The 24,524-nt window shown below is 39.6% G+C and overlaps 1 protein-coding gene across 4 annotated transcripts in view; it reads left to right on the forward strand.

Moving 5' to 3' along the window:
* The first annotated feature begins 523 nt into the window (after positions 1-523).
* ALKBH8 (alkB homolog 8, tRNA methyltransferase) overlaps positions 524-24,524 on the forward strand; it is a 48,125-nt gene continuing 24,124 nt past the window's right edge. Inside the window, exons 1-8 of one of the 4 annotated variants that reach the window (XM_042839103.1) lie at positions 3,298-3,364; positions 3,449-3,584; positions 4,344-4,487; positions 7,118-7,358; positions 8,380-8,511; positions 9,321-9,416; positions 10,557-10,661; positions 13,069-13,139. In XM_042839103.1, the coding sequence (XP_042695037.1) occupies positions 4,353-4,487; positions 7,118-7,358; positions 8,380-8,511; positions 9,321-9,416; positions 10,557-10,661; positions 13,069-13,139 (780 nt within the window). In that variant the 5' untranslated portion in view covers positions 3,298-3,364; positions 3,449-3,584; positions 4,344-4,352. Of the gene's footprint in view, positions 618-3,297; positions 3,365-3,448; positions 3,585-4,343; positions 4,488-7,117; positions 7,359-8,379; positions 8,512-9,320; positions 9,417-10,556; positions 10,662-13,068; positions 13,140-24,524 lie in introns of those variants that run through there. The other 3 variants (XM_042839101.1, XM_042839104.1, XM_042839102.1) reach the window with 3 other exon arrangements.

The following is a 24,524-nucleotide window of genomic DNA, read 5'->3' on the forward strand; positions in this document are numbered from 1 at the left end:
CAACGCTGAACTTCAGTCTTGTGGCAGATTAAAAAAAAAAAAAAAAGAGAGAAAGAATGAGAGCCGGGGTCCGGCTGTGGGCAGGACAGGGGGGCAGCCCTGCCCTGCCCCGCTCTGCACAGACGTACGCGCCCTCTGTGAAGGGGCTGAGCACGGTGCGTGGCCATGACGCTGCCCGGCCGGGGACGCGAGTCCCAACGTCGCTTTGCTTCGGCTGCCGACTCAAGGAAGAATTTATTCACCAGGAGGAGGATGAGCCTGTGCACTTCGGTGAGTCTGCCGGAGTGGCTGAGTGAGAAGGCGGCTGCCATTCCCTTCCCCCAGCACAGCCGCCCGGCTCCTCGGGTACAGAGACGAGGCACTTGCCACAGCTCGGGAAAACCCGTCAAAGAACACCAACCGCACCGGACCTCGGCGCCTTCCTCACCGCGCCCCTTCTCGGCACTCGTTCGATAAAGAAGGGATCCCCACCCTGCATGGAGCCACCCGCGGGGCGGGGCGCCGCCATGACGGCGGGCGGAGCGGCGTGTGCCCGCCCCAAGATGGCGGCTTGCTGCCAGGTAGCGTGCGGCGGGAGGGCGGTGAGGCGGCTGTGTGCGGGGAGCTGGCTTTCTGCGGTAATGTTAGACCTGTTCAGGGGTTTGCTGTAACCCGAGCTAGCGTTGCTGGAGCTGTGTCGGTGTGTTTTTCTAATCCTTATGAAAGCCTGTGAGAGCAGCGCTGAGCGCTCCGTGCTCCATCTCCCCCTTTCGTGTTGGCCTCGTGTTGGCGGACGTGAGATGCCGCCAGATGCATTTATTTACTTACTCGGATGCAAGTGAATGTGATTCCTGAAATTACAGCAGTCTCTTTGTTTTTGTGGCTGCAGAGCTGACTTTGGGTAGCAGCGTGTGTGGGGAGACAGAGACCTCAGGCCCGGCTGGGAGAGGGGCCGGGCTGTGAGTGCCTTTGTTGAGGCAGCGGTCGGACCCGACTGTCCCTTGTGGTGGTGGTTAGCTCAGAGGTAGTGGAAGGATAGAAAGTAGTCCTCCAGCACTGATCTCTGTCGTTGCCGAAGTACTGAGGCACGAGCTCTTTCTTTTTGCTTGAGGGATGTGGAGGTTTGTGGGGCCTTTTGTCCAAGGCCTGGCTGAGCTGCTTTCCCCTGGGATGCGGTCACCCTGTTGAGGAGGTGTGGGCGCTGTGTGAGAGGCTGAGCTGTTTTTCCATCAGGTTCTGTTTTGCAGAGGCCGCCTGGTAGCGGTCTGTCTGGTCTGGGAAATACAGATAGAATCATAGAATGGCTTATGTTGGAATGGACCTTAAAGATGGTCAAGCTCTGATCCCCTGCCATGGGCAGGATTGCCAACCACTAAATCAGGCTGCCCGGGCTCCACATCCTGGCCTCAAACACAGGTAGCCTCCATACCTCTTCCGAATCAGATTTACATGTTTCCAAGGTGTATTTCTTACACTTTTGTTGGAACAGTTTGAGACTGCTTATCCCTCCTAGTTAGAGAAGAATAGTGGAGCTGTTGGCCTTCTTTTACCTGGCTGTGGCAAAGAAGACTGGGCTTGTCAGAGTGTGATCTAGTCTGTCAGTTGGGCAGCTCGTTCATGGATGAGCTTGCTGAACAAGTCTGCAAATCAGATGAATCCTGGGAAGGGTAGGCCATTCCTTGCACTTCAGGGAAGGTACTTACTATAAACTTTTAATAGCTATTTTCATGAGACTTTTTTTTCTTTTTCTATCAGATACATTTGTATTTATTTACTTGTTTTCTTATCTTCTTCTCATGCCATTCTTCTTCCTGCCAGTGGCCGATAGCTTCAACAAAGAAATGATCAGGTTTGAAGTCTGTCTCAAAACTGGCAAAGAAATATCAGCAGCTTCTTGCCGTACAACCTGCAATGCGTATTTCCCATAATATTCTTTTAGCTGTTTATGCAAGCAAGATGAATGGGTATTTTAGCTTTGCCCTGTATTTTATTTTGTGTTCTTTCTTCCCCAAGTAAGATGCAAACTTGTATTTTTTTTTTTTTTTTTTTTTAAATCTAAGCAAGTGTAAGCAAGATTTCTTGGTCATTAAACTAAGGAAGGTTAAGTTGAATTCTGTGTGTGTTTAACCCTGATTGTAGCTAAGGTGAATACTCAGTGTTAAAACTGTTCTGAACTTTTTGCCTTTTGAAGCAAGTGTGATTTTTGTCAAGGAATGAACTGCCAATTGCATGCATGTTTTCCTTTGGGAAGGGAAAATGATTACTGAAGACAGCACCAAAGAAGTAGAGTATAAAATATGCAAAAAGCCCTTAGTAAGGGTTATTATTATGAAGAGAGATGGGAGACGATTGCTAAAAGATTCACAGTGAAAATAATCTTACAGGAAGGACTTTATAACCCATTGAGCTTTCCAGCTTCTGTATGTTTCTGAAGTCATGGGAAATAATTTCAGTGGTCTCCTCCTTTTTTCTGGTACTGTTCTGTGTTAGAGGTTGGTCACCTTTTTCTGTATTATGTGTACGCTGCATATTTCTGGGTTATGATTGAATTAGCTCTGAATAGAGACCCTAGGAGCTGGTATGTTTTTCTTAGTGGTAGGATGGATCATTTATTAGTTTCTTTGTCGGGCTCAGATATATGAGCTTTATGTAGTCAGGATCCTATAAAAATTCAATACTGCTGCTTGGGCAAAAGGTCAGGCCTTGAACTGTTACAGCCAAGCATGTAACATCTCTGTCTTGATGGTGAGGTTCTGGAACAGTTTCAGGATAGAATCATTGATGCCTACTAAGCGAGTAACTTGCTAGTTGCCAGAAATTGTTGTTGTAAGTTCATTTCTTTAACTATTGTTTTAATTTGAATTGGGTTTGGGAGTGGAAGAGTAGGAGTAGTAGGAGGAACCAACAAATGGTGAGGAGGGAGGCAGAAGACTTGAGTCTTCATAAGCTGTGCTTATTTTGTTCCTTTTCGAAGTCTGTTATTACCACTAGCTGCTGTTGTCATTCCAATCCCCTTTGAAGAATTTCCCTTCAGTGCAGACAGTAGTTGTGCATTTTGATGTGCTGCAGCAGTGGCACGAAATTTATATTTACAGCTCCTATGCGACTCTGTAAGATTTTAATAACAATTTTATTTGCATATTTGCATTTGTGTAGAAGAAAATGTTTACTAAGGCATTCAAACCCAACCTGCATCAGGTATTAATATGAAACTATTTTTTTTTTTTTTTTTTTTTACCTTCACCATTTTCCTGTGATACACTGGAACATAACTGTCCCCTTATTGTGAAAGTATGTGCAGTACCAGGAACCAACTATGCTGTCTTGCAAGCTGGAAGACATGCAAATAGGTGATAGTCTGTGAATGCAGCTGACATTTAAATAAGTAAATATAACAGTGATTGATGTAACTTTTTTTTTCTTAAAAACAAACTGAAAAAAAACAATAAAATCCTCAATGTTTTTTGAGGTGAAGTGAGAATGAGAAAAAGAAAGAGGGTAAGCTCAGCTGGGTGTAGGAATGTGCTGTGGTCTGGTTGGCAAAAGATGCAACAAAACCTGGAGCGACCCAGCGAGTGGGTTATACTTCAGAAGCACATTGGCAGGTAAACGATGCTCTGCTGCCCTTAAATTTAGTTGTTAATTGACAAACACCATTTTGAGATGTACAAGTGTATGAGGTGTGGAGCATCCTGGTTGCTGGTCTTCTAACATCTAAGTGTTGGATGTGTTGGTTTAGTGGGTTTTTTTTGCTCTCAAAACCAGCTATTTTTTCTGTGTATCATAGTCATTTGAAAGTGGCAGTTTTGAAAAAGGAGGCGAAATGGAAACATTTTGTCTCCAGTTTGAGCATTTGCTGAGGCACTGACCAGCTTAGAAGCTAAGATATTACAAATCTCTTGGCAGTTTCATGTGTGTATTTTTACTTGACCTGCTTAGGAGATAATATGTAAAGAGAAGAATGCAATAACTGAAATTTCTGTGTGGAAACAGGAGGGGCAGGCAGCAGAGAAACCAGAATTGGATATAGAGATACTGTGAATAAAAGAATAAAGAGGAAAAGGAACTGGAAGATGTGACAGTCTTTTATAAAGACTTATTTTGTGGAAGATTCTCTTGATAAAAGAGCTAAATAACAGTACTTCCAGGATGGGGGAAATTGTGCTACTGACTGAGGAATAGCGCAGTTTGTGAACTCTTGTGTCATCCTGCAGTAGTTGGTAAAATCTGGAATTATCAGAATTCTCATTACTATCCTGAAGATGACTTAAAAGGCAGTAACATCTGCCACATCTCTGTAACAGACTGAAGCGTTACGTTTTTCGGGTAAACACTTACTAGGTGTTGTTACTTCTGCTTCCCAGGTCACAGGCATGGAAACTGGCGAGAACATTGAAGAGCATTTGAAAGTCCACAAAGTGAAGAAGAAGATACTGAGGAAGCAGGTCAGAGCCCAGCATACGCTGATGAGACACGAGGGCATTGAGTGCATCTCCCATGCTACACAGGTGACTGACAGTTCTGGTTTTGGTGGTAGGATAAAATACTGCTTACCTGTGTTCTGCCCTCATGTATGTGTTGGTTAAAATGTGATTCTTTTAAAAGCACTTACTGAGATTGAGAGTTTTCTGTGCTATTTGCTTTCAAAGCAGAACTGTACTTCATCAGTTTAATACTGGTGGAGAGATTGTGACAGCTTTTGGATATATATATGTATATATTTAAATCTTAAACAGTAGTTCCCTGAGCTGGGGAAAGCAGCAGAGCATGAAAAATGTTACCTTTTTGAAGGAGATAGAGAAACAGGAGAAAGGCCTGTGTGATAACTTATTTTCCCTTTCTCTTTGGCCCTTAGCTTTTGTATCTTTCTTCCTGATATACTTCTTTATCAAGTATAATTTGTCTCATCTGTTAACTCCCTGTTAAAAAGCATGTATACCTTAGCAATTTTTTCCTCATTTTCTTCACCTTACTTGTTTTAGGCTCTGATTATGTAGGAGTTGAACTAATTGACTGATTTGTAGCTGTTAAAAAGGGGAGAACATTTGCTTCCCTCACACAAAAGGAATGAGAGAGAGGATAGTTCTGCTTTTTTACAACAGTCACTGAACTTTACCGTGTTAATTTATTCCCCAACCTACCAGAAAATTGCCCAGCTTTTTGATCTGTTAGTTTTCTGCTTCCGTAGAGTTACAGCAAATCAGAGGCACCTCGCAAATACTGCTGCAGCAAAACGTGCATGGCGAGATCTTTCAGATAGAGGAGAAATTAAAGTGTCTTACTTCGTTCTGTGGGTTGTGTGGAGTTGCTAACTTGACTTGAAGCATATTGTACTATTGTATCATTTACTGTAGCTGTGTTCATCTTGATCTCTCTAGTTCTTCCCATTCTGATACATAAGTATCTGTTAAGTCTTTATGCCTCTTTATGCTTTGTTACTCCTTTGTATCAAAATTGGGCTTAGTTTTCACTCAAATTTCACACCATATGGGCGTATCCTAAAATGACCCAGCAATTGTGGAGATTTTGAAAGCTCTTTGGAGTAGGGCTGTGTTCTTCTCATTTTGCGTGGAGATGAGTACATGATCCAGGATTTTATTCCTCTTGTCACTGCCCCAGACATCAAATCATCTTTCTAATGTATCCAGTGAGTAGTTTTCAATTTCACTAAGTTCCTCATGGATGACAGAATGTTTTAGTAAAAGACATATGAAACAAATTAATAGCACTAGTGATAAACTTGAGAATACAGAAATTGCTTTTAGTCCTTGTGTAAGAGTTTGATTATGCTGAAATTGCTCATTCATGAGAATGTGAACAGTTGCTCTAAGTGCTGTTGTTGTGTGCAGAAGGTCTGTGTAGGCAGTGTGCCTTCAGCCAGTGAAAGCACTGCTATCAGTCTCCTCGTTTCCTCTGTACACCTGTGCTTCCCATTAGTAAGATTCTAGAAAATAACAGTGTTTGATCACCTTTGAAAGATGTGATCAGTATGCACAGTAGGATGTAGTTTTAAAAGTTAACAGAGCCATCGCAATAGGCACAATCACAGCGGTGTCTCACGTGTTCACTTGTTTTAAAATATTTTTTAATAATCCCTCTGTTCAGTTTTAAACCTCGTTTTCAGTCTCTTAGGAAAGTGAAACACTGTCATTTGAAACTTTTGAACACTTTGCCAGCTGCTTTCAGAAGTCGTAGAGCATTTGTAGCATTTAAGGAAAAGATCGTCTGAAAGCGTTCTAGAAATGTATTGCATGTAGTCAATCTGAGTGAGTTGTTAGTAGTTTGGAGTCACCTGAGCTCTATCAAGACTTCTAGATTGCATCCTCATTTAGCCTTAGAAGGAGGCTTAAACTTCCTTCAACCTCCATGGTTAGATTGAATGTCTAGGTGTAGTATATGGTTGCCTAGAAGTCAAAAGAACTTACAAAGTTTTTTTAAAAGGATTTTTTTTGTTTGTAAAAGAGTCATTTGAAAAGTTCTATTTTTGTTTTGTTTCTGCATTCTCTGATAATTTTGTTCATAAATCACTATGAAAGCCCTGAGTAAAGCAATTAGTCATGGTGCTCAAAGTAATCTGTATTAATAAGGATGGGGGATAAATCCCTTTTGTTTATAAGAACAAGAGGGTGAATTCTCAGATGTGAGTACTGGAGGAGAACTCAATGCTTTGTTTATAGAAGCTGCTGTATGGTGAGATGGCAAGAAATATGTCTCTTTATGCTCAAAAAGACTTCTTAGCAAAGATTAGAAAGCCTTTCTTAACAACCAAAAAGAATCACAGTATCCGAAGATTGTTGTGTTTGATTTTGAACAGTAGCAGGGCTCTGGGAAAATTCCATTTTAGGAAACTCAAAAATAATGGCTGCCAGTGTCACTTTTTTCACATGATACACTTCATGCAGATGCCAGTTTGAAGCTGAAGTGATGTTGTAACAGATCTTGCAAGCACTTCTCCCAGAATTTGTACTGGATAGATGTTGCATTAGCCTCATGTATCAGGCTACGAATATGTAGAATATACAAGTAATTATTTTTTTCATTATAATATGAACTACACTCTTAGTAGTGCTTGTTTTGGATCAATCAATAATAATCAGTAATGGTAATTTTTATTTATTTATTATTTCTCTTCAATTAGAGCCTGGTTATTGCCAATGCTGGCCTGGGTAATGGGATGAGTAGACATCAACTGCACAGGATATTAGAAAGCTATGGAATGGTGGAAGCACTTCTAATGCCACCGAATAAACCATATTCATTTGTGAAATATGAGTCAACAGAATATGCCAAGAAAGCCTTTGATGCCCTGAATGGAAAAGAAGTAACACTGGAAGACTCTGACCAGAACATTGTTTTGTATTGTAATTTTGTGGAAAAAGGTACTTATCTGTAAAATTCTTCCATAGCACTTCTCTTTGCTTTTTTTCTTCTTAGATTGTAAATGTAGCTAAATGCACGCTAGTCTAAGGAAGCAGAGAATGAAAGCCAGACTTTAAGATTCAGCACAGAAAATTACCTTTTGTCCTTGTGATGCATGGTAAGATAGGCAGCCACTGAAGTAGTTTCAAGACCATTCATTGCTGCACATGAAAGTTGTCTGATTTGAGGAGCTAAGCTGCGACCCGGGTGACTTTGGGATTCATTGGGTTGGGTTGGACTTCATTGTCTGTTTGTTTGATGACAGTCTTGTGATCTCAGTGCCAGTATGGAAAATAAAATAATATTTCTGCTTGTTTCTTTTTTTCCCTCAAACTTGGCTGACTGTAAGCTAGGACAAAAACTGTGCTTCTTTCTATAATGTTTTATAGTGTTTAGTGTAAGACTTCCTTGTGGTGGTTTGTAGACTGAATACAGCAGTATCCAATGAATAGCTTTAAAAATGCCCAACCAACTAGGACAGCAAGCTGAAGGCTCCTGCACTGCTAGCATTTCTGTTCTTCTAGATATTGTATTATGGTCCCCCATGTTTGGTTACAGAGTGCTTCCCTGGATGGCAAATGTGTACTTTAAAAAAAGAAATCATATTTTTCTGTGATTGTTGGAAGCAGGGATAAATCACTGAAGTTCTGGAGTCCTGAAACGATGGGGAAATTATATAATAATAATGTTGCAGTTATTTTAACAGGAGGATCACAGGTGGCTTTGTGTTTAAGTAGTGTGGAGTCTTATGAAATTTAAACAGTAAAATTTAGAAAGTGCTTTCTGTGGAGCAAAATTTGGGCCTTAACATTTTTTGTTGTGTTAGAAAGGGATTCACCAAGTTAGTCCTTAGTGAAGGCACCATTTAATCATTAAATCAAATGTTCCTGCAGCCATAATGTATACCCATGTATAGTGAATATTCCCATAGGGTTTATGTGGCTTCATTAAGACAATCTGCTCTTTTTCCATGCGCTGCAGTTTGCTGGGAGAATTCTGTTCCTACAAGCTTGCCTCCAGACCTCAAAGTCATTGAAAATATTATTTCTCCAGAGGAAGAAAGGAAGATGCTGGAAAGCATTGACTGGAGAGGAGATGAAAACACTCAAAATGGTGGGCAAAATCAAAGAAATTTTGACCTTCCTTATGTTTATCCTGTTATTTTATGCAGTTTCTGTTTAGAGGAATTATGCACATTTGTAAATCTGTTGTTTGAAAACCTCCTGTATTTTTTCTTTTACTTTAGAAATGGGTCTTATATTGCATGTGATAAATCTGTGGGGGCAAGTGATTTGAATCAATGTGCTGAGACATTTATTTGAATAAGATTGCCGCATCCAGAAACAAGTAGATTTTTTTTTAAATAGACAGCTTATGTCCTACTTAAAAGCCATTTCTTCTTTGAAATCAAAATGTCAGCAAAACACACTTTTTGTGTGCTTTTGTTCTTTCATTTGAGTTCTGGGGGATTAAGATCTCTTAGTAAATTGGACTTGGAATCCAGTTCAAGGTTTCTGTGTGAGTTTTGTTTCTTGAAACCATTGGTGCTGTTATGTTGACCTTTGTTGACTTGGTGACTGCTCAAAGTAAGGGATCTTGCTCTGTCCTTAGATTATCAATCGAGTGCTTGTCTGGAAGTTAAGCCAAGGTTAAAGATGCATTAGGTATGGGTCAGTAAATGTGTACTTTTTGCTTATGTAAAAGCACAGTCTGTTTGACTTTAAACAGCAGCAAATGCAATGTCCAGGTGAGTTTTCAGAAAGTAATAAAGCACAAGTGTGTGCCATGTAGAAAAGAGTCACATATGTTGTTTTAGCTGTTAATGAAGGAATGCTTAACAGAGATTAGATGAGATGAGGTCACGCAGCAATTTGCCTGAACTGTTTATGTCATCTGATCTTTGAATTTGTATCCTCTCACAGCCCAGAAGACTTTAAAGCATAGAAGAGTAAAACATTTTGGATATGAGTTTTGCTATGATAACAACGGTGTTGATAAAGACAAGCCTTTACCTGGAGGTAAGAACTTCCCCATTAAATAACACTTTGCACTGACATTTGAACCATTATGTAAAGCCTGTAAGTCTCAGTCAGGTATGGGTGTGAGATTCTAATTAAAAGAGAGTTGAGATGCTAATAGAAGGAAAACCGTTAGTGTATCTTAAGTGTACTCTGAAGAGTGCTTTTGAGTGGGATTCATTCCAGATTGATGTGAGTGCTTGAAGCTTGTTCTCCAGTCACTTGCAGCCAGGAGTTGCTGTCCTTAGCTGAGGTCAAAACAAATAAGATGTTCAGGATTGTAAAAGTCTTTTTTTAAAAGCTTTTGTTACATAAGATAAATGTTAGTGTTTAAATTGAATATTGCTTTGGGGTTATGCTATAAATTGCAATATGTATTTATCTTGCGCTTGAAGCTTGCTGGAAACACACCAAGGTTTTTCTTTGGATAGAAAGCTATTTTGACAAAGTTTGAATAATTCTTATTTCGAGTTAAGAGCAGTGTTAACAAAATGAGTCAGCTTATGGTCTTATGCTTTAAAATAGTAAAATATAGGGCTAAGCTCTTACAGAATGTGAAGCTTTTTAAGGTTATGCATGGGTGCTGTGGTAGATGTAGCTTTCAGCAGCTGGATTCTGGTTACATTGTTCTAGCAGTGCAACTATATATTGTCATAAAAGCATTGCTACTTGAACTTTTTCTGATCATAGAATTAGTGAGGGATGAACATAAATGGAAACAATTTATTGTGGGAGAATAAAAATAAACAGATTTGTGAAAGGGCTGCTATTACCATGCCTGTGGGTGTTACTCTACAGGGTATAAATGAAGTCTTTGGTTGAAACAGTAAACTAAAGATTCATTCCTCTTTTCAAAACCAGCTTGACTAGGGGAGATTTATTTGTTGATATTTAATCTAATTCATTAGCAGGCTTTTAGGGGATGAATCTTTTAGTGAGCTTTCTGCACATCTTCTGATCTTCTGCATAATAATTTTGCTTCTCATCTTGCAACTTCCTTTTTATAGTGGATGGTGGAAGTTTTGCCTTTGATTTGATGTTCTGTAATTTAAAGGCAGCGATAATGCAGCATACCTTTGTAAATGGAGAGGATAAAAATGTAAAAAGTTGTCTTGCTTAAAACTTTGTTTCTGTAAACAGGTCTTCCTGAAATTTGTATCCCGTTCTTAGAGAAATGCTTGAAGCAAGGATATATCAAACATAAGCCTGATCAGCTGACTGTAAATCAGTATGAACCTGGACAAGGTAAAGTTATCTTTTAAAAAATGTTGAGCTCTTTATCTTAACTGAAATAAAGAAGAGAATAGTTTCTGTTGGGACAGTATTTAGGCAGTTGCTTAATGCGTTTCCTATGTGACCAGAAATACGTTTAATAGAAGGTAATGTTTTCACACTGGTTTCTGAACCCTATTTAGAAATATAAATTTTGGTATCATTGATACAGATGTTGATGGTGTTCCAAAGAGCAAGTTTATAATATGGGAACTCAGTATAAAAGGTTACAGGAATAAATAATGGTGTTTGGGTTTGCACTCGAGTTTAGTTTTTCATTTGCTTCCAGAGCCTCTCCTTGCACCCTGTACTGTGCATACAGCCTCCAGAAAACATCTCCTGCTGTTTGTATGTGTGGTATAATGTTAGTATGTGTGATATAGAGGCTCTTTAATATGCTGCAAGAAGAATTCTCTTATCTTAGAAATAAGAAATTACCCTTTCTGTAGTCTTTTGCACTCTGAAGATAAATTTGCTTCTAATCATGCTTCTGGGGAATAAATCGTATGCTGTGCTTTTTCCTAAGGTCAGTCATCAAGGCTGGCTATCTAGCTTCCTTTCTAGAATGGCTATCTAATTTGTCCTTAGAAAAAAGGGACAGCAACTTTTCTTTCAGATTCAATGTCTGACAGCTAATTTGGTGTCCGCCAAACAGGGGCCTGAAAATCTGATGCCATTTATTTACAATTTGTTAAATTGATACAGCTGTGTACTTCTGGTTAGGACTTGAGATTAGGTGAATTGATTTCTATCAAGAATAGAGACAGTCTTTTAAAATAAAAACAAAAGAACAGAAAATACCCTTTCTTAAGTGCAAATTGCTAGGGTACAAGTGAACATAGAGTGCAGCCAGGTACCTTCAGTATCTGTGTTATGAGCCACATCGCTGAGTGTTCAAATGGAGATTTTAAAAAGTGACTGATAACTTTGAGCAAAGCTGGAGGGGCCACATGTAAGACACCCAGAATGAATTCCTTTGAGGCCGCTTTCTTCAGAACCCTGATAGCATTCAAAGTTGGAGATTTATATTTGTTGTTATGTTACCGTCCATTTTTGAATGCTTAGGTGACAGTCTTGCAATGTGCTGCATATGTGGTGTGCGGACTGCAGGTAGGGCAAAGTGGTCTTTTTTGAATTGTTGAGGTGATGCTGAAATGAACGGTCAGGGTTCTCTTGTTGCACAGTGAATTGTGCTGATGTCAGTGTGCATCTGAACACAGAGCTGCAGTGCTTCACACTGAAGCAAAGTTACAAGCCAACACCAAAAGATACTGGTCAGACTTGAAAAGCAGGGATGTGTTGTTGTTTATCAGTGTAGAAGTTGGCCTCGTAAAACATTTGTATTGCTTTTACTGAGAATAATGGCATTCACCTTACTTGTATCTGAAAGTAAAATGTGGCATACTCATAAGGAAGGATGTTTTATAAAGCTGACTGACTGTTAGGAAAGAATGTTTTCAATCAAGATATTTGGCTGTGTCCAAAGTGAATGTCAGTAAAGTTTTTAATGAGTGAGTCAAACTGTGTTTTCTTAAACCAAGTAGGAATCACTTGTTATCTGTCTGATGAAAGAAGGTGCAGTTGCAGTTCTGTCTTCAGGCTTTGCTCCTCTGCTGGCTGCAGTTCCCCACCTTGTGGTGAGATCTTGTTGAGGCTTGCACAATGCTTTTTCAGCATTTTTTTTTGTGTTAAAACATGGCTCAGGCTCCAAGGAATGCCAGTTTCTTTATTTGAAAAAGAAAGAGATTGCTGTCTGTTTGTAAATTCTCAAATGTGCGCGATTGCTCTTGCATACTAATCCCTGGGTAGCACATCTATTGAGGTAACCCTAGCAATGGTGTGTAGATTTCTCCTGGGAACTGCGAAGCAGAGGGACAGGGTTTGACTCTGATAGTATCTGTTTTTCGAAGTAGGTCCTAATTCTGAAGCTGAAACTTTTGCACAGGTCATTCACCTGGTGATACAAGGAGAATTTGGGCTGATTCCTTCTAGGGGAAGAGTCTGTGGGAGAAATACAGTAGGCGATCTAAGGCCCAAAGACACCCAGTATATTATAACAGTTTAAAGCTGAGAAGAGAACATGATGATTTCAGGTGCTTGCTGCAGCAAGGAAAATATTAGGAGTCTTTAGAGGTTGAGCGAGGCCTTTGGGTGCTCTGAACTGTCTTTGAGATGTTTCCACTGATCAGAGGAGAGACTTCAGTTAACTGTACATCTAATTTGGGCGTGTAAATCAGATGAACTGATCCTGTCCTGAATTGTTTTGGAAGGCAAGTCCCACCTTTATGATAAGTTTTGTTGTTCAGCCGTATATCCTGTTGTGTAAGGGCATCCATACAGGTACCTTTCTGTAATATAATGATGTTTTTTGTGTGTGCAGGAATTCCTCCTCATATTGATACACATTCTGCGTTTGAGGATGAAATAATCTCTCTGAGTTTAGGATCTGAGGTAAACATAATGTTTGTATATACTTTGTTTTATTGGGAAGTATCATTTTTCTATTGTTTAATACATCTTTAGTTTTCCATGATGTCTGTTCACGCTCATCTGAGTTTGATCTCAGGCATGCAAGGTACTGTGATGTGCTAATTAAATAAACAACCACGATGACATACCAGCAGTAACTCATACCCTATTTTAAAATTTTAGCATCCATTTCTCCACTGACCTTCCTTCATTCTGTATTAATCTTGGGAAGTAGAGAATCATGGGATCCTTAGAGTTGGAAGGGACCTCTGAAGGCTATCTAGTCGAACTCCCCTGCAATTAACAGGGGAGTTAATATGACCTCTGTTTGTTTCTACTTCCATTTTTTTTCTTCTCATCCCCTGCTCCCTCTAGGTTGCAGTGTTTTACATACAGTTCCAGTAAGATAAGGTAGATGTGTTACTTGTAGAGGAGCTACTAAGAGCCTGAATCCTGCTGAGCCAGTCACAGTGCAGGCAGAGGTAGACTCTGATCCTATGAGCTTTCAGTATATGCAGGTAAGGAGTAGGAAGGGAAATGGAAGAACAGTGAAATACCACAAATCCATGGAATGTATTAGGAACAGGATTGAGAACAGACCATGTATCATCTCTTTTAATTAGTGTTCTTACTTATACTCTTTAAATTAATCTGCCACACCTGTCCCCGTCCTGTTTTACATTTTTTTGTTGTAAAGCTGCCAATCCTGTGTGAGGACAATCTAATCTGCTGCTTCATTCTGTCAGTGTTGTGGAAAGGACGTAGGCTTGTGAGTTTGTGTGTGTGTAAGCTTGTGTCTGTATACACAGACAGTATTCTCATGTTGAAAAACAACAACTTTGATTATTGTTCTTGATTTGCCCTACTCTTTAGGCAGAGAGACAGTCATGGCTGACTGTTTTGAGCACTGAGTCTCTAATTTGGGCTCTGATGTTGACTTCCTCTTTTCTTATTGTGAGTTTTCTAGTGGACGTGGAGCTTGTAGGACTAGGGATGAGTCTAAGGAAGAACAGCCTTCCAGGAATGTGGGGCAGTGACACCTCTGTGTTGGTTGACTGAATGGAGGATGTCAGTGATGCCAGTCCTGTCATTCATATCATTAATGTATTTGTTCATCTAAGCCACAGTAACATCCAAAACTTCAAAAGTTACAGTAGGAATACCTGGAATTACTTGTGATGATTTTATAAACAACGTCAGAGTTTTCACTTTTTGTGTTTTGTCATCTGCCAAGTTAGACATGCCTTTCCCATGCTGCCTCTGTGCTTAGCCTTGTTTCTGATCTGTTCAACTGCAGTATTATCTATAACAGTGTCAGTACCTTTGTGCTAGGCAGCACATACGAACATCCATTCCTTTCATGCTATTTCTCTAGGGAAAAAGCTGTAATTGAGCTTCTGTGTGTTTTATCAATCCTAATCTTATTTTTTTAATACATACTGAATATTCAGAGCAGTGCAGCAACAGCAGATGGTCCCACCTTGCACCTTCCTATGTTGATTTTGTAATCAAAAATGTTTCTTCAGTTTTCTTTATTAAAACTACATTGATGTTTCAGTTATTTCTCATCCTTTTCTGACTCAGCCTGCAGCCCCTCACTTTCTTACCTCTTTCATTTCAATTAAAAAAATGGCTTGGATGCTCTGTTACTTCATTGGTGAGACACCATGGTTATACTACAGCACACCTTTGTGGTAGTCTTAAACACACAGCCAAAAGCATAGTGATTTTAATCACCTGAGAAAAGCGAGCTTTTCTAGGACCAGGACTGCCTGAAGGATTATGATGCTGTTAAAAAATAAAAGTAAATGGAATGTATATATTTCAGTCAGGGCAACAGCTTGACTTTGACCATTTATAGACATTTCAGACATTGGCATTGGACACAGCCTGTTTGATAGTTCCCAAGTTTCAGCCCCTTTTCCTGATGGGCTATAAATGCTCTATTCAGATTCAAGCAATCAAAGCACATACAGTGAGGTAAAGCAAGCCAGTGGCACATAAAATGCCTCATTATTTGATGCCTTTGCTTTCTGGTACTCTTACAACATTTTCCATTTCTTTAATGTATTTTTGTGCACTAAACTACTTGTCATCTGGTTTTTAAGATATAGCTAGCAGATGCAATAATACATGCTTTAGTTTTATGTTAGGAATTTACTTATAGGCCCACCTTTATTCCCATTGCATATGACAAAATTTTTACACTCTGATAATAAATAATGAGGCCCATATGGCAGCAAATTCTTGTACTTGCCTATTCTCTCTATTCTCTCTGGTGTTACTTAATCTTTTTTTTTCTTTAGCTGAATAAATTGGGCTACAACATCATGGGGGGGAAAAAAGCATGATAGTCATATGTCTTGTGAAGGGACCTCTTGAGGGTGACCAAAGCCTTTCTCAAACAGGTCAACAAAGCAAGATGTCAAAGAGTGTATCCAATTGTGTTTTGCATACCTTCTGCTGGGCAATCTGTTCCAGTGTTTGACCTCCATCCCAGTAAAACAACTTACATGTGCTCAGGTGGAATTTCATAGGTTTTAAATAGTGCCCATTCTCTCATTTTCTATCAGTGAAAAGTCTGGACCCCTCTTCATACCCTCCCATCAGGTATTTATATGCATGGATAAGTTCCCCCCCAAGACTTCTCCAAGCTGAACAATCCTAATTCTTCCAGCTTTTCCTCATATGAAATCATCTTCTCAATCATCTTCATGGCCCTGCACTGCACTAGCTCCAGTAATTCATATCTGTCTAGTAGAGGGGAGCCTGATCCATTCCTAATACTCCGCAATACTCCAGATGCATCTTCACCAGTGTTTAGTTAAAGGTTCACTTCTCATGAACTGCTGGTAGTTATGCAACCCAGGAGACTGTTGGCCCTTTCTGCCACAAGAGTGGATTGCTGATTCACAGTAAAGTTGTTGTCCTCCAAGACCCAAGTGTCGTTTTTGGCGAAGTTGCTTTCTAGCTGATCAGCCTCCAGCATGTAATGATGTCTGGGGTTGTTTCTAACAACATGCAGGACATTTGTTGAACTTCGGGGTTCCTGTCTACCCAGTTATCCAGCCTATCCAGGTCCTTCTCAATAGCAGCCCTGATATATTGGTCAGTTTTGTATTATCCTTAAACTTGCAGGGGGGTAACTTTTTTTTTTTTTTTTCCATTGTCCAGATAATTAATGAAGGCATTAAACACCAGGCACAGAATCAAGCCTGGGTTACAGCACTAGTGGTGTCTTCTACTACCCTCTGTTGTTGCTGCCATCATCAGTGATACCTCCTTGTGTAAAACACTGTAGAAATTCAGTCTTTTAGTCTTTTCCTGGGGAGTGTGGCTTTCTCCAGTAAGAAAGCACTTAGTACTATCTTGTTAGAGAGATTATTGCAAACATAATTTGTTTCTGCAAAATTAATTTGTGTTGAAGAAGGAGTAGGTATTCCTGCGTAGAATATATACTTCTTAAAATACAAATAATCTTGAATAAGGCACAATTGTTCTCAGCTCTGCTTTTTTTTTTTTTTTTTCATCAGATAACCTACAGCAAAATTGTTATGTGAAAGGAGGCAGAAATGTAGGTGTGAGGTTGTTTCCCATCTCCTTCATTTGTAACAACTTTCTCTATCAAGTGGCTCAATTTTATTCTGGTTGGTGCAATATGTTGTTTTAAGGAGTTTACAAGATGGGTTAAACTTGATTTGAAGGAAAAAGTCTCCCTTTGGAATTCTTTCTAACTTATAAAAACTTCTAAACAGTCTGAAGTCGAAGCAGTGAGATGTGATGCATCTTGTCCTCTAGTATTCCAGGGAAGGTGACAATGTCAGGACAGGCTAATCACTTCTTTTTTTTTTTTTTTTTTTTTTTTTTTTTTTTTTTAAACCCTTTTCTTTGACGTTCATGGGAAACTCCAGAAGGTCCTGTGGGCTTCTAATTACATTTCCTGCACCATCGCATTCACCCTTTCCTTATATGAGCTGATACATTAAAAGTTTTAATGATACCTATTTTTATGTTATGGTACTGAATACAGTTTTCTTGAATTCAGACATTACCGTAGTCGAAATGAAAGGCAATGGTGTAAAATCAGTTCAGAGTGATTTTATTAAGTTTTAACAGTAAAGCATGTGTCTTTGGTCCAGGAATTTGGACAGAGTGCTGCAAAGCAAGGAGATGGTCTTTTCTGTTAAAAATTTTCTGAGTTGATTTGAGGTAGGTGTTGTTTTCAGTGTCTCCATTTGGTGTCTCTAACGGTACATAATTTTGCAATATTTCATCTTAGGAGCCTGGCCAATTTTGCAGCTGGAAAAATCCTAGTGAAAGCCTGTGTCAAATTTCCTTTAGCACACTTGAAGAAAGTGTTTGATCAACATTGAGATTTTTTTTTCCCCACTTTTCCTAATTTGCCATTTAACATACTGTCATGTAAGCATTGATTCATTAGATTTTTGGAAATACAGAGGTAACGTTTCTATGATGAGCTATGTGTTACTATGAGAGTATGCAACCCAGAAAGAAATTCTCCCTTCCTGACAGCAGATCTTGCCCCCAGTAAATGTGATATGTCACAGTCTTCTTTCCTGTCAGCTCTGCCTCGTTCTGTCAGAAACTACTGAGGGACACCCTCTGTCCCCATGCCAGAAGGTGAAATGCCATCATAATCTTATCCAAAGATGTGTTTGTTGCATTGGCACCATGCTTTAACTTTGGTATCCTGTTCTGTTTTCTTAATTCCTATCCCCGACGTAAAAGTCCCAGGCTTGTCTCTTTTCCCTTAGTCAAAGAAGAAAAGCAGAAACTGCCTTACTCTGCTTCCGTTCCCTGTGCCTCTCCCTGGCAGAGAGCTGGTATAAAGACACAGAACTGCTCTGATGCCCTGGTGAGGCCCCCACCCTAACTTCTATGGAAGGGAAACCTCAAGGTTTTCAGTTGGACTTGTGGCTCAGGGTTAAACAGTGAGGTTGAGAGTGTGGATCATCCTTGACTTGTCTTCATCTGAACGTGCCTTCATCATGCCGTAGCCTGCAGATATTAAGGCCTTTGATCTATAAAGAAAAGTTGTGGTTCTCTTAAGTCTTGACAGCAGAGCAACATTACAAAGAAATACTCCACTAGACTTTTTGAAATGGTTTTTAAGCACTGGTAGTCATAGAACTGATAGAAGGAGGTACCCTGCTATTACTCTTCTCTCAGGCAGGGAAATTGACTTTTTATTTCTGCCCTTTTGCCTTCTGATTTGTTAATCTGTATATAATCTGTCTTGGTTAACAAGCTGGTTAATAAGCTGCTTGAGAGATTTTATCAGAACCCTTTTGAAAATGTAGATTATAGTCAGCCACTGGCAGTTAGCAGCCATTTCGTTTCTTGCACGAGGCCAGTTTTTGTAATTATATATTAAGGTCAGTTGTTTTTACCACTTAAAGTAAATACATCAGTCTTCATGGATGTGTTGCTGCTGCCTGTGTTTATATTATAAAATATATGCAGGATATATTTACATCCTGCATTTCTCTTCCTGTCTGTGCCGTACCACAGTGTGCCATTATTTGAACTTGAATTGGATATAAGAAGCATCAAAAGAAAGGGGAGAGTCTGCAGCCCTTCTTGGGATTTTCTGTAATGGTCTTGCTGTGTTTTCAGGGATATGTGAATATTCAGTAAATATACTACTCTGAACTTTTCTGTTTTGGATGTCTCCTCACCCTTTTCATTAGGTTTCTGCTCACAGATATCAACACATCCTGCTGATGTTTCCACCTTCTCAGTTACTTTAAGTAAGGCTCTTGAAAGCTCAATTTTCATGTACTTTTTTCAGAAAAAGGCTGTGCTTAGCCCCACTCTCCTGTGACATTGGTGGTTTATAGGCTTATTCCTATTTTGGCTGAGGTAACAACAGCAAGACAGCCCGTGTGCAGCTAATGCAGACAAGCATTTGTTTCTTGAGTATTTAGGAATCTGCTAAACTCGGATTGCACTGAGGTGGTGCAAGAAGAGCACTCAGACGCAATTACTCCAAGACAGTGATTTTCTCATTATTTCTCTAGAGGCTGTATGATAGTCATTTGCAGTGAAACAAGATAACAGTGTGCAGATGATCCTTCCCCTTGGCTTCATCAGAGGAACAAAATTGAAACTAAGCTATAAGAGAATCTTGCATTTCTGTAGAGCTGTTCCTCAGCATGCAAGACCTACTCATAAATTAATTAAAATCCTGTGTCAGGCTGCAGGAGGAGCAGCTCTGGTTTCTTTCATGTGGTCCATTATTTTGGTTGCTGAGAGAGGAAGGCAGACCTGCAACTCCTCCTGGTTCCTACCACTTTGCTTTCTTCTCACCCATGTAATTGTTCTATCCAGCATGCTACATTTTCTTTGAGTCATTGCTGTTGAGATGGGAATGTGGGAAGAATGTTCCTGTCCTGCACTCCTCTTAGTAGCTGCATCAGCATTGTAGCCAACATGAACGTGAAAAACAGAGAAACAAAAGAAACTGCAGTTAGAATGAAATAATTTGAAAATGAAATCCACTCAATATTGCATGGAAAAAAGCATAGTTATGCTATGAGAAATGTCCTGTAGTTCCACTGAATTTTCACACAACAAAATCCTATTGTAATTGAAACATTCAGGAATGTTTGAAGTATGCAACAGGGCTTGTGATTTTTCTGTCTGCAGTCCTAGTTGTTAAATAATGAAGGAAGACTTCTGTGCAATTATTTCATCAACTGGTATTTTAACACCTGTTATCTCTAAGCTACTTCCTTCTCTGTGTGTGCTTATTTTGAATGGAGGCAGCATCGTTTCATTCCCAGCTCTCAGACACATGACTGGCTTTACACTGACGCACAGTTAGATTGAATTTTTCAATTGATTCAAATGGTGCTGCTAAAAACTGTCTTGCAGTTCCACAGATTTTTTTCAGACTTCTCATTGATTTGCATATCTTACAAAGTATGAAGTTAGCTAAAAATCTTGGGGAAAAAAAAGGATTTGATTGCAGCTCCTGATATGCTTTACAAACTAACATCTATTTTTTGCTCTTGCTTCGCTTCACTCCTCCCATGTACCCAGTGCTATAACACATGAACTAACCTGCAGTGGTGGGATAGATCAGCTGTTTAAATATGAAATTACTGTTAATTCCCTCGGGAAAAAATGTAATCATTTTAATAGAAGTAATACACTATTTAAATTTGCATTCCAATTAGTATTTTTGCAGCTGAATTTATTTTTGAGTCAAGTTTTAGGTTGTCATTCTTGGAATCCTGTTTTGCTATATTTGCCTTTAGAAGCCCTTTTATTGCTGTTTTGTCTAGAATTACTTTTATTTATATCCTGATTTCAGCTGGGACAGAGCTGATTTTCTTCATAGTATGGTGGGATCTGCCTTTTTGGCTTTAGGAGAAAACCAGTTTTGATAGCATAGTGATGTTTTTCTGAGCCAGAAGTGTTTCAGCTTCTTGTACCGTCCTTCCAGCAAGCAGGCATGGGGGCACAAAGAGTGGAAGGAGATAAAACCAGGGCGGCTGACCTAACCTGGCCAAAGGGATGTTCCATTCCATATGGGGTCACGGGAGGAAAAAACTATAAAACTGAGGGGAGTTAACTGGGGGGCTGCTGCTGCTTGGGATCTGCCTGAGCATTGGTCAGCAGGTGGTGAGCAGTTGCTTTTGTACCTCGCTTGTTTTGTAACTATATGCACATGTATTCTCATCCTTTTCTGTCTTAGTAAATAGCTTTATCTCAACCTACAAGTTCTACCTTCTGTTTTTTTCCCCAATTCTTTTCTCCTTCCCACTGGGGATGGGGAGATGAGTGAAAGGCTGTGTGATGTTCAGCTATCTGCTGAGTTAAACCATGTTTTTGTACAAGGTTTTTAGTTTCTTCAAGAGACTTATCAGTGGAAGTCATTCCTATACCTCATGTTATTTTAAGAAGGTCAGTGCTTGGAAATGGAATCCTGGTGTCTGCCACAAATTAACAATGAACATACAGAACTCTAGGGCATTAAAAAGTCATTATCTTTAGCTGTTACGTTCAGCAGTACTTCAGCTCTGGAACTCAATAAAGAAAACTAATTTAATTAGCCAGTGATGTCATCTCTATTGTTGCAGGAGCCTATTTAATGTCTCTGCTAAGTTTCATGTAGAAACAGCAAGTAGTAATACTAGTCACAAGTAGTACATAACCAAGGAAACAAAGTTAACGTGTTAAGCTCCTGCTGTGGTGTATTTATTGTCTCTCTTGGACATTGATAACATCAGAAAGTGTAGCAAATGGTGTCTAATCTGTCTGCCCTTATGCTATCTTCACAAAGCTGAGCATCTTGCATAGCTGTGTTTAGCATCTCTTCAGCTATGTGTAGTATTTTGGGAACAGTTTCTCCACAGATCTTCTATTTCGGTGGAATTGACTCTGAAAAATTTCACTGAGGAACTACAATTTAGGACATTTAAAGGTGTGCTGCAGCCAAAGCTATCAAACTTGATGATGATGTACTTGACAGAAAGATTCTGAAGCAAAGCAGGGAGAGCTGTGCTCTTAGGTAGGCAGAAAGTGGGCAGTGCAGAGGGGATGCAGGGAAAGCACTGTCTGTTTGCTGGGACTGCAGTGGTAGGAGTGAGGCAAGGTTGATGACACAGGTGAAGGCAGGGACAACTGAATGTTTCACAGTTCCTTGTGCCTTGTGGTGCTATTGCTCCTCCTCCTTTACAGCCTGCATCTCTCTGCAGTGCAAGTGCATGTGAGCTATTGTAACAGATGCATGGCCGGATGCTGATGCCCTGGTAGAGCCCTTGTATGTAACTTTCAGCTGCAGTATGTGAACACGATTGCTGAGCAGATGGAAAGTGTAAGGAAAAATAAATAAAATGTTACTTGTGGTGAAAATTGGCAGTGCTGTAATGCCATCTATCTGAAATGTGCTTTTCTTCTATTTATTTTACCTACTTTAAAATCATGTGTATGTTTCAAATGTGTGGTGCTTTTATAGTAGAATCACAGAATGGCTTGGGGTTGGAAGGGGCCTCAAATATGACCTAGTTCCAACCCCCTGCCATGAGCAGAGTTGCCACCCACTGAATCGAGCACTGGATCAAGGCTGACCAGAGCTCCATCCAACCTGGCCTTGAGCACCTCCAGGGAATGGGCACCCACAGCTCACTGGGCAGCTGTGCCAGTGCCTCACTGCCCTCCAAGAAAGAGTTTCTTCCTTAAACTTATTCTAAGTCTACTGTCTTCTAGTTTAAAGCCATTACCCCTTGTCGTATTGCTACACACCCTGGTAAAATAATCTGTGATCTTTCTTGTAGGCCTCCTTTAAGAACTGGAAGGTCTCAATAACATCTCCTTGAATCTTCTTCCCATCTCTTTTGTGGAAGAAAACACAGCAATTGTGTGAATTTATAAAGCAAATTTTTGTTGTTAAGTTATTTTAAAGAAGCCTTTCATTAACATGCTATGTTTTGAATTGTACTTTATGACCCTAGGAAACATCATTTACCAAGAAAATAAGTTTCATTATGTTTTTTCAACTCTCTGCTTTTGTCTAATGAATGACTTGTAATACGTACGTATTATTATATTTATGGCTTCGTATGTATTTAAGCCATTTTTGTGAATTCATGTCCAGATCCTTGTGCTTTAGTAGATTTCAGTTCTACAGTGAAAACAGAGAAGATTAGGAAACAGGCCATATGGTGGCTTCTGTAGCAATGTATTGAAAACTGTGTCTTATCAACTCTTGTTGAGGTATGATGCAATAATTAGTTTGGAAAGGAAGGATTTGGCTATCTTGTGTTCTGGCAATTCTTTGTTATGATCATGTCTGAGACAGTTGTTAGATGGATTCATGGGAAAATCTAGCTGACTTTCTGTGTCAGGGTGAGTAGATTCACCATTTCATCCTGCTGAATTAGAGAAATTTGGCACCAGACTACTTACATAACTACTTACTCAATACATAGTGGGCAGGATTATGGTAATAATAATGCAGGAAGAAGTTTTTATTAAGGCATGACAGTTTTAGACAGATTTGAGTCATCTACTGAATCTACACTGTTAATTGCTGTATTTAATAATGTGTTGTCAGTGGCATTTGGTCCAGGATTAAGACACTTAAATTTTAGTGTTTGCAAGCAGGTGTGTACGTGTGTACTTCATGCTTGAGCTCCACCATTATCAATGGGGATTAGGCCTGTCCACCCTAGGAAATGATTCAGTTTATGCTATTGAGGGTGTGATTTCACAGGTTCACTTTGGGATTTTGAACGTAAGCATTAAAAACTATGGACAAATGTAGTTGTCTTCATCTTGAACTGAATCCCAACCTATTATTTACTCAGTGGTGCTTCCTGTAACATGACATTACAAGCAAAAAGTCAGACCTGCAGTTGAGAGTAGTCTGATGAACAGCCCTGAAGATTTTGGAGAGTAAGGGAAGATGATTTTCAGTTGTAGGGGATGATGAATATGCAGTATGTTTTGTCCATACTGCAAAAATCCTGAACCTGTAAGGATTTGGACTGTCATATGATGCCTATTGAGTCCACACTAGTATGATGTACAAGTACTACTCTGAATTTAAGTGTTAAGTCTTTCCTAGAAGTGACTCCCTCATGGCTGTAGGCATTTCCCACATTTGGCAGTATTTTTTTTTTTTTACACAGCCAAAGACTGATTATTATTTCTGTTATGTGGAGACCCTGTTCACAGTTCCTCACACTCTTCTGCTCCAGAAAACTTGCAGTTCAGGATTATAGTGACAGCATGATAAGTATACAGGTGGGATTGCATGGGAGCAAGATTAGGTGTGAAGAGTTCTGCTACGTGTATTTGTAACCTTAGTAACGTGGAAATGGCTCATTACAATGTGTTTCCATAGGATTATAAGTAATCACATATATATTTTCTAATTGATAATTTTTTGGAGCCCTTTAATCCTTTCTTTTCTGAGATAATATAATGTCTATTGAGATCTTTCAGGTTTTGGTACATGTTAGGAATATCCAAATAATTTTCGAGGACGGTTTCTCTGACAAAGCAGATTTGCAATGGCAATGGTGGGCCTCCTGCAAGCAGGAGAGCGCCGAGAAAACAACTGTTACATCTTTTATCCCCTATTGCCCAATGCTGAGCTCTTTCTCCCCTGGTTCCTCATTGGCTGAGTACTGCGGGTTCACGCTCTTTCGCGATGCTTCACTAATCATACGAACACCAAGTAGACACAAATCTTTGCTTCTCAAACACGCATGTCAATTGACTTCTAACATTTTGGTCAGAACACATTTTGACATTGGATGTCAGTTTTACAACATAAGCGTAGACATAGTCTCTTAATTGTTTAATTACACCCCTAACATTTGTGCCCCTTCA

The sequence above is a fragment of the Centrocercus urophasianus genome, unplaced genomic scaffold, assembly GCF_019232065.1.
Source record: "Centrocercus urophasianus isolate 14NV4802_14NV808 unplaced genomic scaffold, USGS_Curo_1.0 seq_9, whole genome shotgun sequence".
NCBI lineage: Eukaryota > Metazoa > Chordata > Aves > Galliformes > Phasianidae > Centrocercus > Centrocercus urophasianus.